The sequence below is a fragment of the Pantherophis guttatus genome, chromosome 2 (genome assembly GCF_059756535.1).
Source record: "Pantherophis guttatus breed Tessera chromosome 2, ASM5975653v1, whole genome shotgun sequence".
NCBI lineage: Eukaryota > Metazoa > Chordata > Lepidosauria > Squamata > Colubridae > Pantherophis > Pantherophis guttatus.
The window spans coordinates 270,918,552-270,934,899 of record NC_142064.1 but is presented as its reverse complement, the minus strand read 5'-3'; the positions used below and the strand labels follow the sequence as shown (position 1 = coordinate 270,934,899).

Below are 16,348 nucleotides of genomic sequence, written 5' to 3'. Positions count from 1 at the left end.
CTCCCAGAGGCTTCTGGGAAACCGTGGCGGAGGCGCGGATCCCCACGTGACTCCCGAGTTCCTTGGTGCAAAGGGGTCCCGCGCTGGAGGGTTGCCTGGAGAGGAGTCAAGTCCTCCTCCGGGGTAGGAGTCCGGGGTCCCATGTTCCCCTGCCGCCCTTTCCTATGGAGGAGCCAGGCGGCGGGGGGGGGGAAAGAAGCAAAGGAGAGAAAGCAAAGAGAAAGCAAAGGCAGCGGGGAAAGAAAAAAGCCCCACCCCATTTCCTTTGGAGCCTATGCGTGGAGGGGAGGGAGGGCAGGCTGGATGTCCTCTTGTTGCCTCTGGGTGCAAGGATGTGCGAGGACTGGAACCTGGGGTGCTGCTTTCCCAGCCTCATTTTCCCCACCACCACCGCAAAAGGGGCTCTGCCCGCAGAGAAAAGAAGGGAAATAAATGTTGCAAGGGACCGCAGGGGCAGCATTCGCACTGTGTGCCCGAGGAGAGTGATGTTTCTCTGGGGGTTGCTGGCTGTTGGAAGGCAATCTGGCTCAGTTTCTGCCAAGTTGAGAGAAAGACGCTGGAAAACAACGTGGAGGCAGATTGGAAAAATGGGTTTATTGAGGACCAGAACCACGTACAAAAAAAGCTTGCAGTTCTGGGTCAGCTGAACAATTAGCTCAGGGGTCCCCAAACTTGGCAGCTTTAAGACTTGTGGACTTCAACTCCCAGAATTCTCCAGCCAGCTATGCCTGTGGACTTTCAACTCCCAGAATTCTCCAGCCAGCATAGCTGGCTGGAGAATTCTGGGAGTTGAAGTCCACAAGTCTTAAAGCTGCCATGTTTGAAGACCTCTGAATTAGCTAGATGAGCGCCAAGATACAGACCCTGAAATGCTGCTGTGGTGGGGAGGAGGGGTTGTGCAATGCCTGAAATGCCCTTAGCAAATTGTGCGATGTTGTGAGCTCTCTGCCTTCTGCTAAATGGGTTAAATCTTCTCATGATCTAAATCAGGGGTCTCCAAACTTGGCAACTTTAAGATTTAAGATATTATATTTCCCTAAAAGATTTAAGATCTTTTAGGGAAATATAATAATAATAACAATAATAATAACAACAACTTTATTGTCATTGTTTGTGTATACACAGTACACCCGTACAACGAAATTCACTTAACACCCAAAGACCAGGTCCAACACACATGACAATCCCCAAACACACCCGCACCCACCACAAATTCCCCACCCCTAAACCACCCAAACATCCACACAACAGACCAAGTTGTTCCTCCTTTTTTTAATATTTCCCAAAATGTTTCATTCTTCTGAAGTGGGGGGGCAGAGCTTCCAACAGAAGTATGTTTCTACATTTCTGCTTTAGGGGAAATATTCTATTCTGCCACTTTAATATTCCCAGAAATATTTCATTTTTCAGCCGGGGGGGGGCGGGGTTTCCCACACTGCTTCCCAGCCTCTCTCCACAACTGCAGACCACGAAGGGGCTCTGCCCGCAGGAAAGAAGGGAAGCGTTGCAGGGATAGAGATGCAAGTGTGGCTGAGATGCAGCATTCGCACTGTGTGCCCGATGAGGCCGGTATTTCTTAAAATGCTTTAAAGACCGGGAGTTGAAGTCCACACGTCTTAATTCAGTGTTGTTTAGTAGTTAAGTCCACGACCTTCTCATTCGTTGAATTTATTTTCTTTTCCATCAGAGATGCAGACACTGGAGTCATCTCGACAAACTTCCTAACAACAAAAAAGTTAACTTTTGGTTGAAGAGGCTTGGATAACCTTTGTGGCAGCTACCGGAATGCTCCTATGAATTGAAAGGTGTCCACAAGATTCCTCAGATCTATTTGGAATTTCCTTAAAGGACAGACAAAGGATGCAGAAACAGCCGTTAGCAAGTGAGGGAACTGGAAAAGGTGCCTCGGCTGTTCAGTCAGGCAGCTGTGGGAAGATCTGGGCAGAATAATATGGAGAACAAAACCATCATCCGTTCAGAGATTCAGCCCTGGAACTTTAGAAACATCCAATACCAGGAGGCTGAAGGTCCCCGAGGACTTTGCAGCCGACTGTACAACTTTTATAGTCAGTGGCTGAGGTTAGAAAAGCTCAGTAAAACCCAAATGTTGGACCTTGTTCTGGAGCAGCTGCTGGCCCTTCTTCCCCTGCCGATGAAGAGCTGGGTGCGGGAGTGTGGAGCAGAGACCACTTGCCAAGCGGTGGCCCTGGCGGAAGGCTTCCTTCTGAGTCAGGCAGAGGAGCAGAAGGGGCAAGTCGAATTGCAGGTGAGAGAGACCTTCATCTTGGAAGTCCAGAAGGGAATAAAGAATGCGTTTGAATTCTTCACCCTTTATACCCTGGTGCTCATAATGTGTGGATATGTTCCACTAGTTCTTGCAGGACATTGTTCCATTATCTATTCTAGAGTATACAGATAGTCCTTAACAATTCATTCATTGACTGTTCAAAGTCAACGGCACTGAAAAAAGTGACTTATGACCATTTTTCACATTTACGACCGTTGCAGCATCCCCATGGTCACATAATCAAATTTCAGATACTTGGGAACTGCTTCATATTAGATTAGATTAACAGAGTTGGAAGGGACCTTGTAGGTCACTTAGTCCAACCCACTGCCCTTAGTCCAATTCATTTCTGACAAATGGCAGTTCAATGTCTTCTTGAAAGCCTCCAGTGATGAAACTCCCACAACTTCCGAAGGCAACTTCTGTTCTATTGGTTGATTGTTCCCACTGTCAGAAAATTTCTCCTTATTTCTAGGTTGAATCCCTCATTGATCAGTTTCACTATTCCTTGTCTGGCCTTCAGATGCCTTGGAAAATAGCTTGACCCCTTCCTCTCTGTTGCAGGCCCACAAATATTAGAACACTGCTATCATGTCCCCCTGGTCCTTGTCTTCTCTAGACTTGGCATGCCCAGTTCCTGCAACTGTTCATCATATGATTTAACCTCCAGTCCCCTAATCATCTTGGTTGCTCTTCTCTGCACTTTTTCTAGAGACTCAACATCTTTCGTATAGTGTGGTGACCAAAACTGGATTCAGTATTCTAGGTGTGGTCTTACTAGGGCTTTATAGAGTAGTATTAGTACCTCACTTGATCTTGATTGTATCCCTCTGTTAATGCAATTTAGGATTATGTTGGCTTTTTTGGCTGCTGCCACACACTGCTGGCTCACATTTAATCCAAGATCCCTTGTACAGTTACTGCTATTAAGCCTGGTTTCACCCAGTCTACATATGTACTTTTGGTTTTTCTTGCCTAAGTGTAAGACTTTATTTTTCTCTACATTGAATTTAATTTTATTAGATAGGGCCCAGTGTTCAAGTCTGTCAAGGACCATCTGGATCTTGAGCCTATCATCTAGGGTGTTGTCTATTCCTGCCAGTTTAGTATCATCTGCAAATTTGGTAAATTCCCCTTGTATTCCCTTATCTAAGTTGTTCATGAAGATATTGACGAGTGCTGGCCCACAGATGGGACCTTGTATATGTAGACCTGTTAAGAACTACCCGTTGAGTATGGTTCGTCAGCCAGTTACGAATCCATCTGGTGGTGATGCTATTTATAACAGTTGTGATCTTCTGACAAGCAAAGTCAATGGGGAAGCCGTGTGACTAACTTAACAATTGCAATGATTCACTTTAACAAGCGTGGGTAGAAAGGTTGTAATATGGGGCAAAGCTCACTTAACAAATGTCTTAACATAAATGTTAGGCTCATTGATAGATATTGGGGCATTGAAGATGTTTTTAAGAGAACAAGAATCCACCTCATGTTATGTGATGTCTTATTTATTTTTTTTTCTCCTGCCTCCTATTTCAAGTCTTTCACTCTGCAGACCAGAGATCCTGTGAGAAGGAGGAATGTATCAAATCCCCCTCGGGAGCTGTTTTCCAGGAGGATCTATCAGGAATCCACAAGTGAGGACATCTCAGATGGTAATCAAAACTCCACCCATTCCCAAGAGAGAGCCCAGCTGTCTTACCTTCGCTATCTCTTCTCTTCTATAGAATTCCTCCCGCTATTTTATTAATTATCCATTTAAAAATTCTGTCTCCCTCACAGGGAAGAATAGAATGAATTTGACTCCTTTTTATGGTGGTGCTGAAAGACTAGTTGAAGCTCCAACTCAAGTAAGAGAGGGATAATTTAAAAAAAAATCACAATGTTAACGTTTGCTGAATAACTATAACAGTAGTGCTTAGACTTACATACTGCTTCACAGTGCTTTATAGCCTGCTCTAAGCGGTTTACAGAGTCGGCATATCGTTCCCAACAATTTGCGTCCTTATTTTACCAACCCTGGAAGGATGGAAGCTGAGTCAGCGTTGAGCCGGTGAGATTCGAAGTGCCAGATTGCTGGCAGTCAGCAGAAGTAGCCTGCAGTACTGCATTCTAACCACTGCTCCTCCATCGCACTTTTTAATAGAAAGATGATCCTGTTAGTAATTCTTTGACATTGAATTGTGGAAAACTATTCAGTAATAACTAAAAGACGCCTTGCGCACGGTCACTCATGCCCTTGTCACCTCCCGGCTGGACTATTGTAATGCTCTCTACATGGGGCTCCCCTTGAAGAGCACTCGGAGGCTCCAACTGGTCCAGAATGCGGCCGCGCGGGTGGTTATCGGCGCAACTCGTTGTGCCCGCGTGACACCCCTCCTGCGCGAGCTGCACTGGCTCCCAGTGGTCTTCCGGGTGTGATTCAAGGTGTTGGTCACCACCTTTAAAGCGCTCATGGCATAGGACCCGGGTACCTTCGAGACCGTCTTCTGCCACCAATAGCCTCCCACCGACCAGTCCGTTCCCACAGAGAGGGTCTCCTCAGGGTGCCATCAGCCAAGTTATGTCGGCTGGCGACACCCAGGGGGAGGGCCTTCTCTGTGGGAGCCCCAGCCCTGTGGAATGAACTGCCCCCGGAAATACGTAAGATCTCCGACCTCCAGGTGTTTCATTGCGCATTGAAGACCCTGTTGTTCCGCCAGGCCAGGCTATCAACATAATAATTTTAATTGGGGTATTTTAAATTTTGGGGGTTTTAATCCGGCCAAATTTATTTAATTATTTTAATTTTTAATCATTGTTGTGTCTTGTGTTTTTAAATTGGCTGTACACCGCCCTGAATCCTTTGGGAGAAGGGCGGTATAGAAATAAAATTATTTATTTATTTATTTATTTTATTTATTTAATCACACTGGCACATTACCGTTTTCAAAAGGCCTTGTTTATAACCAGCGATAAGAAAAACAATGGCACCAGGTTAAAAGATAGAGCAGAATTTCTAATACTCCAATTTGTGCCTGAAGTTTGGGGCCAAATAATCCCGCTTTGGAAAGGATGAGGGATGCTCTTTCCAAACAGGTTTTCTCTTCTTCAGCCTTTGGGTTGGAGTACAAGGAGTGGATTCCTTGTAATCTGAGGAGCAGTAGAAACAGGGCTTGTGTTTCTTTGTCAATTGATGACACCCATGTGAATCCCTGAGTGCCATTCAAACAACTTTAATGAAGGTTTTGAGCATGGATTATTTGCTCTCGGGATACCACAAGCCTTTTTACTTCCAGCGATGGAGTGCCCACCATTTCTGAAGGCAAGCTATTCTACTGTTTATTTGTCCTTACTGTTATGAAGTTTCAGTACTTCCTAAATCAGTTCCGCCCAGTGAGTGGCATCGAGCTAGCCACGCCCACCTGGCCGCTGTGAATCACCATAGTCTTTTTTTTTTTTTTTAAAGTTTTATAGAAAATACAAACATTTTCACCCCCCCACCCTTCCCCCCTCAACCCCTCCCTCCCCTTTCCCACCCCCCCTTCCCCTCCTTCCCCCCCACCCCACTCCCTAGACTTCCCAGAACAAGCACAGGGTATAGTATTCACAAATCAAAAGCTAAAATATGCTAACAAATTATTACATTTCATATTCTCCCTAGATCCTTAACTCCTTATAATTCAAAAAACAAACATAAATTACTTAAAGTTACTTCATTCATATGCTATATGAATCTTCTTATTCGGATACTTCTTCTGTATGTAATCGATCCATCTTCTCCATTCCGATATGTATCTTTCTTTTGAATGGTCTTTAAGATATGATGAAATTTTCGCCATTTCTGCCAAAGGCACAACTTTTAATGTCCATTCCTCAATGGTGGGTGGATCTTCCTTCTTCCAGTACTGTGCCACCAGTAACCTGGCAGCCGTTATTAAGTTCAAAACCAACTTAGTCTCTATTACAGTACAATCCGTGACTATTCCCAACAAAAAGAACTGTGGTGTAAATTTAATTTTTTTCTTTAAAATGTTTTGAATAATCCACCATATTTTTATCCAAAAAGCCTTAATTTTTTTACATGTCCACCATATATGAAAATATGTAGCATCTTTACACTCACATCGCCAACACTTAGGTTGTAAATTTGGATAAATACAGGCTAATTTTTTGGGGTCTAAATGCCATCTATAAAACATTTTATAAAAATTCTCCCTTAGATTTTGTGCTTGTGTAAATCTTACATTTCTGACCCATATCTTTTCCCATGTTTCCATCATTATTGGTTCACCATAATGATGGAGTCACCATAGTCTTACATGCAACTGGCCATTTGAGGGCAATGATAATGCTCATGCCGCCCTGACTGAAATTTTAGTTTGACACCCCTGACTTAAGTGGTAAAAAGAAAACCCCCCAACGCCGCCCCCCCCCCCCCCGGCATTTTCTTCTGCAAACACTGGGTGGATTGGAGTGACTGACAGATGGAGTTTCCAAGGCCTATACCAGCGGTGAGATTAAAAAAAAATTACTACTGGTTCTGTGGGCGTGGCTTGGTGGGCGTGGTAGGGAAAGGATACTGTAAAATCTCCATTCCCTCCCCACTCCAGGGGAAGGTTACTGCAAAATCCTCATTTCATCCCGATCAACTGGGTCTCGGGAGGCAGAGAATAGATGGGGGCAGGGCCAGTCAGAGGTGGTATTTACCGGTTCTCCGAACTACTCAAAATTTCCGCTACCGGTTCTCTAGAACTGGTCAGAACCTGCTGAATACCACCTCTGGCCCATACCACTTGACTCTCCAGATGCTGAACGTCTTAGTGATGGATGGGGATAGATAGACAGACAGACAAACCCAGACGAAAAGTAGGATTCCTTTCACTGAATGGCCTGAAATGTATATCTTTGCTTGGAATCCCTTAAAATCTTGAAAATCCTCCTGATTTTTGTTGTGTTTTCTTCTCATTCAGGAAGGTCTTGTGTCCTTTAAGGAGGTGGCTGTGTATTTCTCCGAAGAGGAGTGGTCTCGGCTGACAGTTGACCAAAAAGCACTGTATTGGGAAGTCATGCAGGAAAATCATAGGAATGTGGCCTCTTTGGGTAAGAATATGCCAGAAATTTTGTACTAAATACTATAAATTTGGAAGAGGAAATAAAGAAGATAGAGTAATGTGATTAATGAATAAGAAAAAAGTATGATGAAATTAAAAAAAGAGAAAAGACAAAGTAATAAGTTATATCCCCTACCCCTTTCTAAGGTTACACCATTATTTCCTCCTTTACATAATTTATCCTTTCTAATCTTCAAATACAAGTTTGAACACAAGTTCATTTTTTCTTTTCTTCAGCCTAAAGTCCAACAGGGGCTTCCAATCACTAAATAAATATTGATAGTATCCGCTGCCTAATTGGAGTCAATTTAGTCATCATTGAGAATTCTTTCATTTTCCGCAACCACTCTAGTTATTGTAGAGTCCTTCCACTTTTTTTGTGTATAATAGTCTCACCACGGTTATCATACTCAGAAACAATTTTCTATGACTGTTGATTAGTGCCAACATAAAGTGTTCTGATTTCAGTTGGATATTAATATTTAAAGTTCCTTGTATCTCAGAATGCCTTTGAATTCAAACTTTTCTAGTTTTTTTACAAGGCCACCAAAGCATGACAAAATGACCCTTGATCTTGCCTGCATTTCCAGCATACGTTTGAGGTCCATTTATACACTTTTTAATATTTTTCTGTATGTTTGGAGGTTTTCACAATTACATATTCATCTTTTCTACAAAATGATATTCAAATTCTGCTTTATGTTGTTGAATACTATAGTTCCCTTTATCTGCCTAGAATGTTTCTGATAATATGAAAACTACGGTATATTGTTTTTCCATTCTTGACTTAATTTGGTATTCCTGCAGCTCAAGCTCTAATTGCTCTCGACGTTATCCATTGCTTTTTTTTCTGCTGAAAGCCATTAGGATGTATTGGGGCACAGCCTGAGTTTATATCTGTTTCATATTCTCAATGTGGCATTTCTAACATGATGGTTTTAAAATCTAGATTGATCCTATATTTTGTTGTTGTTAGTCGCAAAATTGTGTCTGACTCATTGCGACCCCATGGACAACGTTCCTCCAGGCCTTCCTGTCCTCTACCATCCTCTGGAGTCCATTTAAGCTGACGCCTACTGCTTCAGTGACTCCATCCAGCCACCTCATTCTCTGTCGTCCCCTTCTTCTTTTGCCCTCAATCTTTCCCAGCATTAGGCTCTTCTCCAGTGAGTCCTTCCTTCTCATTAGGTGGCCAAAGTATTTGAGTTTCATCTTCAAGACCTGGCCTTCTAAAGAGCAGTCAGGGTTGATCTCCTCTAGGACTGACCGGTTTGATCGTCTTGCAGTCCAAGGGACTCGCAGGAGTCTTCTCCAGCACCACAGTTCAAAGGCTTCAATTCTTTGGCGCTCAGCCTTCCTTATGGTCCAACTTTCACAGCCATACATTGCAACTGGGAAAACCATAGCCTTAACTATACACACTTTTGTTGGCAGGGTGAGGTCTCTGCTTTTTAGTATGCTGTCTAGATTTGCCATAGCTTTCTTCCCCAGGAGCAAGCATCTTTTCATTTCTTGGCTGTAGTCCCCGTCTGCGGTGATCTTGGAGCCTAGGAAAATAAAATCTGTCACTACCTCCATTTCTTCCCTATCTATTTGCCAGGAATTGAGAGAGCCAGATGCCATGATCTTAGTTTTCTTAATGTTGAGTTTCAAGCCAACTTTTGCACTCACCTCCTTCACCCGCCTCAAGAGGCTCTTTAGTTCCTCTTCACTTTCTGCCATTAGTGTGGTATCATCTGCATATCTGAGGTTGTTGATATTTCTCCCGGCAATCTTAATTCCAACTTGTGATTCATCTAGCCCCACCTTTCTCATGATATGCTCTGCATATAAGTTAAATAGGCAGGGTGACAGTATACAGCCTTACCGAACTCTTTTCCCAATATTGAACCAATCAGTGGTTCCGTGTCCAGTTCTCACTGTTGCTTCTTGACCTGCATATAGGTTTCTCAAGAGACAAATAAGATGATCTGGTACGCCTATCTCTTTAAGAACTTGCCACAATTTGTTGTGATCCACACAATCAAAGGCTTTAGCATAATCAATGAGGCAGAACTAGATGTTTTTCTGGAACTCCTTAGCTTTCTCCATGATCCAGCATATGTTGGCAATTTGATCTCCAGTTCCTCTGCTTCTTCGAAATCTTGCCTGTACTTCTGGTAGTTCCACATACTGCTGGAGCCTAGCTTGTAGGATTTTGAGCATGTGAACTTTACTAGCATGTGAAATGAGTGCAATGGTGTGGTAGTTTGAACATTCTTTGGCATTGCCTTTCTTTGGAATTGGAATGTAAACTGACCTTTTCCAATCCTGTGGCCACTGTTGAGTTTTCCAAATTTGATGGCAAATTGAGTGTAGCACTTTTACTGCATCATCTTTTAAGATTTTGAATAGCTTAACTGGAATACTGTCACCTCCACTAGCTTTGTTGTTGCTAAGACTTCCTAAGGCCTATTTGACTTCACATTCCAGGATGTCTGGCTCTAGGTCAATGATCACCTCATCGTGGTTATTAGGGACATTAAGCTTGTTCTTGTATAATTCTTCTGTGTAATTTTGCCACCTCTTCTTAATCTCTTATGGCTCTGTTAGGTCCCTGCCATTTTGGTCCTTTATCGTGCCCATCTTTGAATGAAACATTCCCTTCATATCCAATTTTCTTGAAGAGATCTCTGGTCCCCCATATTCTACTGTTTTCTTTTATTTGTTTGCACTGTTCATTTAAGAAGGCATTCTCATCTCTTCTAGCTACTCTCTGGAATTCTGCATTCAGTTGGGTGTATCTTTCTCTTTCTCCCTTGCCTTTCGCTTCCCTTCTTTCCTCAGCTATTTGCAAAGCTTCCTCAGACAGCCATTTTGCTTTCTTGCCTTTCTTTTTCTTTGGGATGATTTTAGTTGCTACCTCTTGTACAATGTTGCGAACCTCCGTCCATAGTTCTTCAGGCACTCTTGTCTATCAGCTCTAATTCCTTAAATCTATTTGTCACCTCTACTGTATATTCATCAGGGATATGATTTAATTCATACCTGAGTGGCCTAGTGCTTTTCCCTGCTTCCTCAATTTAAGCCTAAATTTTGCAACGAGAAGCTCATGATCTGAGCCACAGTCAGCTCCTGGTCTTGTTTTTACTGGCTGTATAGAGCTTCTCCGTTTTTGGCTGCAGAGCACATAGTCAATCTGATTTCTATGTTGACCGTCTGGTGATGTCCATGTGTAGAGTCGTCTCTTGGGTTGTTGGAAAAGAGTCATTCTGCCTTTCTAATTCTAAAGTTCTCTTATTTCTGAGCAACTCCTACTTCTTATCCAAAGGCACAGCAGAATACAAAGTTCAGTTTCACATTGGGAAACCAAACCTTCCCAATTCTTCGGAACTTCGAGAATTTGATATTTAATCCATGGTTTTTCCCTTGCCATACAAACCTAGATGTACCTTCCAAAATTTTAATCAAGAAAATCCAGATCAAATTCGTGAAGGACTTCTCTGTGTCTAAGAAGTTTGAAGCAGTTAGTTATTCATTATATCCAAACTTCCTGTGCTTTGCTCTTTTCCCCTAAAGTTATTTTCATTTTCATTTTCCTGTGAAGGTAATAACAGAGAAGAAGATGAAGATTCCAGGGAATTGTTCCAAAGGATCAGTTGTGGATACAATACAGAGAACCCTATAATTCTAATGGAAATAGAAAGCCATGAGAGAAATCAGTCAAATAATTACAATCAGGAAAATTCATCTTCTGTTCATGCAGCAACGAAAGCCTCTATGGCCCAGGAAGGAAAAATAAAAAACAAAAAATGTACAGAACTGTTCATAAACAAATTAGATGTAGATAAACGTTATCAAACAGAAATGGAAGAAGAAGATTATATATGTAGAGATGTAGATAAACATTATCAAACAGAAATGGAAGAAGAAGATTATATATGTAGAGACAACGGAAAAACTCATAAATGGACCCAGTCTCTTCCTCATAAAAATGGGTCCCATACATCTCAAAAAAGAACCCAAACAGGGGAGAAGCCACATAAATGCATGGAGTGTGGAAAGAACTTTAGTAGGAACAGTTCCCTTACATTTCATAAGAAGATCCACACAGGGGAAAGGCCTTATAAATGCATGGAATGTGGAAAGTCCTTTGTTCGCAGAGCTAATCTTAGTTCACATACAAGAATCCACACAGGGGAGAAGCCCTACAAATGCACGGAGTGTGGAAAGAGCTTCTGTGAAAATTCTTCCCTTACTGTTCATAAACGAATCCATACAGGAGAGAGGCCCTATAAATGTATGGAATGTGGGAAAAGCTTCCCTAGGAGCAGTGACCTTGTTTTCCATAAAAAGATCCACACAGGGGAGAAGCCACACAAATGCCTGGAGTGTGGAAAGAGCTTTATTAAGAACTGTAAACTTATTTACCATAGTCGAATCCATACAGGGGAGAAACCCTACAAATGCACGGAGTGTGGAAAATGCTATACTGGCTGTAGTGGGCTTATTGCCCATAAAAAGACACACACACGGGAGAAGCCTTATAAATGCATTGAATGTGGAAATCGCTTCCCTAACAACAGTGAACTTATTTTCCATAAAAAGATCCACACAGAGAAGCCACATAAATGTCTGGAGTGTGGAAAGAGCTTTATTAAGAACTGTCAGCTTATTGACCATAGTAGAATCCATACAGGAGAAAAGCCATATAAATGCATGGAATGTGGAAAGAGTTTTTCTAGAAACCGTTACCTTAACATCCATAAAAAGATCCACACAGGAGAGAAGCCATATAACTGCACGGAGTGTGGAAAATGTTTTACTAACTGTAGTAATCTTATTGCCCATAAAAAGAGACACACACAGGAGAAGATTTATTAATGCATTGAATGTAGAAAGAGTTTCTCTACAAACAGTGATCTTAACACTCATAAAAGGATCCACACGGGAGAAGCCTTATAAATTTATGATGTGTGGGAAAGGTTTTATTATGAACCATTCTCTTAACTCCCATATAAGGACCCACAGTGTAGATGCCAAAGAATTCTGTGAAATCTGGAAAAAGCTTCAAAAGGACCAATGGCCGAAAGTTCTCTATACAGATACATTTCATTGAGGATTTGTTTAAATGTTAGATTTGGTGGTTGAAATATATGCATTTCCTAATTTCATTTATTGAATTAGGAAAGGGTTTTGGGGTGGTTTTTTTTTTGAGTCTGTTCTTGACAACTGGAAGCCCTAGAGAGATGGATTTACCAATGGAAATCAAAGGCTAGGCATGTGTTTTAAGTATCAACTGGATTTTTTTAGTGACTGTCATTTTAAGACCACTAATGCCATTTCACATTAATAAGAACATTTTTTCTTCATATTTGTCCCATTTTTGTTTGGATCATAATAAAGAAAGCCCAAATTCTCAATAAAATTTCAATTTTTGTGAGCAAGAATAATATAATTCAAGGCATACTATGGGAAGGGCATGAATCAGGAAGGACTTGCAGAAGTTATACCTAAATATGAACTACCAAAGTGCAAGTGATGCTAATGAAGATACCTTATGAATAGAACAGTTTAAGTAGCAACTCTTGCAGTTTAGCTGTCAGTAGATGTTATACAATGAATATATGAAGGACTTCTGGCGATGACATCATGGTGGAGCGGAGCAAGTGAATGGGGCTCCGTTCCCGTTGCCTAAATTTTTCTGTCTGGAAGCCCTAAAACGGGCACAGTTAATCCCGGAGGGATCAACAGGACAGAGGGGAAACTCAGAGGACATCGGGCAGGATTTCCGCCCCAAAGACAGCAGCAACTAAGAGATTGGAGCAGTTGATTGTATCTAATAACCAGTGACAGTGCAGGGAGGAAAAGACAGATTTTAAAAAAAAGAGAAACTCCAGATTTATACTTAAATGGACATTGGGCATGATATAGGATATGCTTTGTGATGGATTGGATGTGTGACTATTCTGGATTGGTGATTATAAAAACCCTACAACTTTATAAACTTTACGAACTCTAAAAATGGGAAAAATCTGTAAACTACAAGGAGAACAATAGCGCCATCTGGGGGTTAGAGGAACTACAGAACTAACCCAAATGGTTTCATTTAGGAATTGATGCAATACTGAACTGACTTGCTGGATGGAATATAAAAAGAGAAAAGAAGGAGAAAACTCTGTCGAAGAAATTTGGAAAATATAAAGATATAGAAGATAATAGACATCAGGTGATAAAGACTGAATGAATTAACAATGAGGACCTGTTTGTATAAATACTATATATATATAGTATATATATATATATATATATACTATATATATATAAATACTATATATATATAGGGCGGGGAAGTATACAGAATATTGAACTTTGATTATAGTAATATATATATAAAGAGGTCAATCTAAGTTGTCACAAGTAAGGATTGAAAGATAGTTTAAAATAGAGTAAATATTGTATGAACTATAAGAAATAGAATTAACTGAAATAATTGAAAAAATTGTATAAAATATATGTGATTAAGTTAGAGTTTGTTGTCTATTAAACATATATTTACATAGCCTTTATATATATTTATATATTCAGATAAACCTGTCTTAAAGTTTTAAAATATAAGAATATTATAACTATATTAATTCATGTACCAGACTTATATATTTACATAGCTGCTATATATATATTTACATAAACCTGCTTTAAAGTATAAAGAGCTTATAACTATCAATTTACATAAATATATATTTAAGGCATATTGAAGGTATGTACTATTGTTTAACAATTATAATTAGAATTGGAAAAAGAGAGAAAATATAATAGTGAAAGAGTGAGAGGGGGCCTAAAGAGGAAACTTAAATACCCAAACTATTGTATGCTGTTTTGGAAAAACATTCTTCGAGTGGTGAAGATCACGTGCACAACAACCATCACCAAGATAAGTAAGAAAGCATCTTCAAACCCTGCATCCACAACTTCATCGCCCTCAAATCAGCGTTCAATAGAGAGTATGCTTGGACCGGAGAAATCAAGTTCAACATTGAACATACAGAGCATGCAAGCAACATTACTTATGATACAAGAAGCAATGACAAGGACACAGGAATCGATAGCAAAGAACCATGAAGAGATAAAAAGAAATCATGAAGAGATTAAGAACGACATGGGAGAAATGAAAGAAGACATCAGAAGAATGGGTGATAAAATAGGAAACATCCAACAAGCCATCACTAAGAATGAACAGAGAATACAAACGGTAGAGAAAAAAAATGGAACAAACACGGAAAAAATTGAAACAATGGAACAGAAATGTATGCTCGCCAGTAGGGACTTAGAGGAAGCGATCGTTTTCTTAGAGATGGAAAAAGTATCCTATTTCTTAAGGTTCCAAAACATAGTGGAAGAAAAGGAAGAAGACCTAGGTAAGACCATGGCAGAAATACTCGCAGACACATTACAGAAAAACAAACAGGACATATGGAGAGATATAGATGAAGTGTACAGAGTACACACAAACTACGCAAGGAGACATAGATTACCAAAAGAAGTATATGTGAGGTTTACAAAAAAGGCAATAAGGTACGAAATATACAAAAAAACGAGGGAGGAACCTATAATATATAAAGGAAAAGAAATACAAATCCTGAGACAAATACCTAGGAGAGTGAAAAACCAGAGAAGACGCTACAATTCCTAACCACACAACTAATTAGATATAATGTGATGTTCAGATGGCTTGTTCCGGAAGGCATTTTGATTACCTGGCAGGAGAAGACATTCAAAATAGACACCCTTGATAAAGCCCACGAGTTCTTCGAGCACCATTTCACAGCCGAGGAAGAACAAGAGAGTAGAGAAGAGGTAGAGAGCAGGAGTCAGGAGGAACATCAAGTAGAGGACAATGAGGAAGAACGAGAAGAAAGAAGAAAACAGGAAAAAGAACAAGTAGAATGAGAGGGTGCAAGAGAAAAAATACAGAGACAAGAAATACAAGAAAATTAAGAGCGGCATATAAGTAAAGAAATGGAGGAGGAAATTAAGATATTTTCAATAAACATAAATGGACTAAACTCACCTGTAAAAAGAATACAAACTCTCACAAAACTACAAATGTATAAATATGACACAAAATGTATGTTTATAAATTAGTATATTAATATGTTAATATGTATAAAGGATAATGGAACCACACGTATAGATATATAGATGCATGGGGGGAAAATGGATATACAGCAGATATATATTGATGCGGAAATGTTGCAAAGAGGAAAATGGTTTAAAAAATTTAAAAACTGTTTAATTAAAAAATATTAAAAAGTTATATAATGAATTGCAAGATGTTGAAACAGGAAATGTCTTGGTATATTGTGCTAAATTACAGGAATGTTCAAAATGGAAATATCTGGTGACTGGATAATACCAGATACTCTAATTTATGCTTAATGCTACAAAAAACCTCACTGGATTTACAATCTCCAACTCGGTGTATTCAGTATGGACAAAGGGCTCACCTGAGAATGTATCCCAGTATTGAGCTGGAAAATTACTGCTCTAGGAGAGATGTAATCAGGCAGACATTTAATAGGTGTTGTTTCCCCAAGAAGCATAAAGAAATGCATCTCTTCAAGACAAAATGTTTTAAATCTTTCTTCCTCTATAGCAGAAATGAGAATGGGAACTTAGTCAGGAGTGTGAGGAGACGAGAAAATAATCCACTCTTCAATTCATATGAAAAATGAATTGCCTTCCTATGGTGATATGAGGGCTAAGGAAAAGTCTACATTTAATGTGAATAAAAATGTATATCAATGGTTATGTATACAATACCTGCAGTCTCTCCTTCACTGGACAGTTTGTGGTACTGAACGGGAAAGCTGGACAAACTGTCAGAAAACAATGAGACCTCACTGTCTGAAAATCAAGGGTTTGCGGGCTTCATGCAGCCAGCCATGGCACAGAATTCCTCAAAACAGTTCCAGTAATAGACGGTTAT

The 16,348-nt window shown here is 40.3% G+C and overlaps 1 protein-coding gene across 1 annotated transcript; it reads left to right on the top strand.

Annotated features, from left to right (window-relative positions):
* Nucleotides 1-13,524, top strand: LOC117674777 (uncharacterized). Its single transcript, XM_034432977.3, has 6 exons — nt 1-123; nt 1,688-2,266; nt 3,828-3,942; nt 4,070-4,137; nt 7,240-7,369; nt 10,967-13,524. The coding sequence occupies exons 2-6, from the start codon at nt 1,952-1,954 to the stop codon at nt 12,241-12,243; spliced, it is 1,905 nt and encodes a 634-aa protein (XP_034288868.1). The 5' UTR covers nt 1-123; nt 1,688-1,951; the 3' UTR covers nt 12,244-13,524.
* Nucleotides 13,525-16,348: the final 2,824 nt, after the last annotated feature.